We start from the raw sequence: 1,814 nt of genomic DNA, 5'->3' as shown, positions 1-1,814 counted from the left end.
CTTGAACTTTCGCATCGTTTTTGCTATATGTCTGGTCTTTTTCCAGATTCGTTTCGCCATATAAAAAATCTAAATTTCCCAATTTTTTAAGAAGAGTCCATCCAATGATGGCTTCATTTTCCGAAATTGGAGTAATTATGAATGTCTCATAAAATTTTCGATTATTTATTTCTACTGGCAATCTTAAATTTCCTTTAACTTCCAGCTTGTCATTTGTTATCCCCATAAATGTTCGGTTTTCTTTGTTAAATTTACGCGTAATTTGTTTGGCCAGATCTTCTCTCAAGATGGATACGTTGGCGCCAGTATCTATGAATGCATTGACCTTGAGGTTTGCAATTTTAACATCTTGCTTTTGAGAAGGTTGCTTTTCGCTGCGTTTTGGAAAATCTTCCACGCTTATCTTGTTTATAGAGACGACTTCGTCTCTTCTAGACTTACTCCTTTCGTCTAGTCATTCATTAGACTTTTGCTTTGGTTTCGGCTTATCAGCATGGTTGTCTCCGTTTTTCTTAGGAGTAAATTTTGAAGGTCGGAATTTTGGACGGAAACTTTTCTCTGATCTTTGAACCTTGTTATATCGAACCTGATTATTTACTGTTGTTACAGCTGCAGCGTGGTTTCCATGCTCATAATTATGTTTGAGAAGTTCGTTTCTAAAATAATTTGAATGAAACGTGAATACAACAACTTTCTTGATTGTATCCATGTCCAAATCGTCGAGCCATTTGTGAGTTTCATCAACATCTAACTCACCACGAGCTCCTTTTGCTAAATATTTAGGAATGGGATGAAACCAAGATTTTTCTCTCTCATTTAGGAACGTCTGTTCAAAAACCGTCTTAAAGGTCCTCTGAGGTCCTGGGATTTTTACCAATTCTCGTATCTGTCTTTGATAATTTTCTGGGGATTTGGAATATAAAAACGTAATTTTCTCGCGATCAGATGGAAATACTTTAGGTAAGTAACCGAAAATACTTTGCAGATTTTTCCCAAAAACTGCTACGGATTGCTCGGATGGTTCAAATATTCCAGGATTAAGTGGATGAATCATATTTAAATAGGAATCTGCTAGAGACCCATATTTTTCATGTACCAAAGCTATAATGTCCAGAGGTTTTTCTGGAATATAGTCTTCGTCAATTTCCATTCGGCTATTTCTTTCTTCCGTTTTTTCTTGAGCCTGAACTAAAAAGTTTATCTGTTGGCTTAAAGCATTTATCTTTTGTTCTTGTATTGCCATATGTTGAGCGAAGTATCCACCCCCAGTGTTTTCGGAGTCCATTTCCATCCTATATATATCTTTTGCAAGTTTATTGCAATAATTTCCACTCTACGAGATCGGAAGATAATTTGTCACGGGAGAAATCTCACACGTTATGAGAATGTAAATCGAGTGGAAGTAATAAGTACAATTACAAAATTGTCTATTGGAATTGGACGTGTTAGTACTACGTAGAGTAATAGTAATATGTCCAGGGATCTGATTAACTAAATGAAAACGACTAAGTGTCAATCTTATTTAGCCTGATCAGTCAAATCTTCCGATCTAAAGATTTCGACTGTCGACACACATATATATATTATTCTGTATATTTGCCATCGTGACTGGCTTCTCTAATTAATAGCAATAATCACGAATTGTAAATTTTAATCGGAGTTTCTGCAATCAAAGAGAAATTTGCATTTTCAAATTTTTGTTTACTTATTATCAAGCACAATTCTTTAAGCTTATGAATATTAACTGATATTAGCTAATATTCCATTCTTATAACGAATTGTTATATTATGAATGCTAACGAGGGACCCAATTA

At 34.6% G+C, this 1,814-nt stretch overlaps 1 protein-coding gene across 1 annotated transcript; it reads right to left on the bottom strand.

Annotated features, from left to right (window-relative positions):
- Window positions 1–374: 374 nt before the first annotated feature.
- Window positions 375–1,291, bottom strand: SPOG_05005 (uncharacterized protein; the record flags this gene model as incomplete). The annotated part of the gene is made up of 1 exon (XM_013170577.1): window positions 375–1,291. One exon carries the CDS (start codon window positions 1,289–1,291, stop codon window positions 455–457), a length of 837 nt encoding a protein of 278 aa, XP_013026031.1. The 3' UTR covers window positions 375–454.
- Window positions 1,292–1,814: the final 523 nt, after the last annotated feature.

This window comes from Schizosaccharomyces cryophilus (genome assembly GCF_000004155.1).
Source record: "Schizosaccharomyces cryophilus OY26 unplaced genomic scaffold supercont4.17, whole genome shotgun sequence".
Lineage (NCBI taxonomy): Eukaryota > Fungi > Ascomycota > Schizosaccharomycetes > Schizosaccharomycetales > Schizosaccharomycetaceae > Schizosaccharomyces > Schizosaccharomyces cryophilus.
The sequence above is the reverse complement of the archived record's forward strand: the minus strand, read 5'-3'. Positions and strand labels throughout refer to the sequence as shown.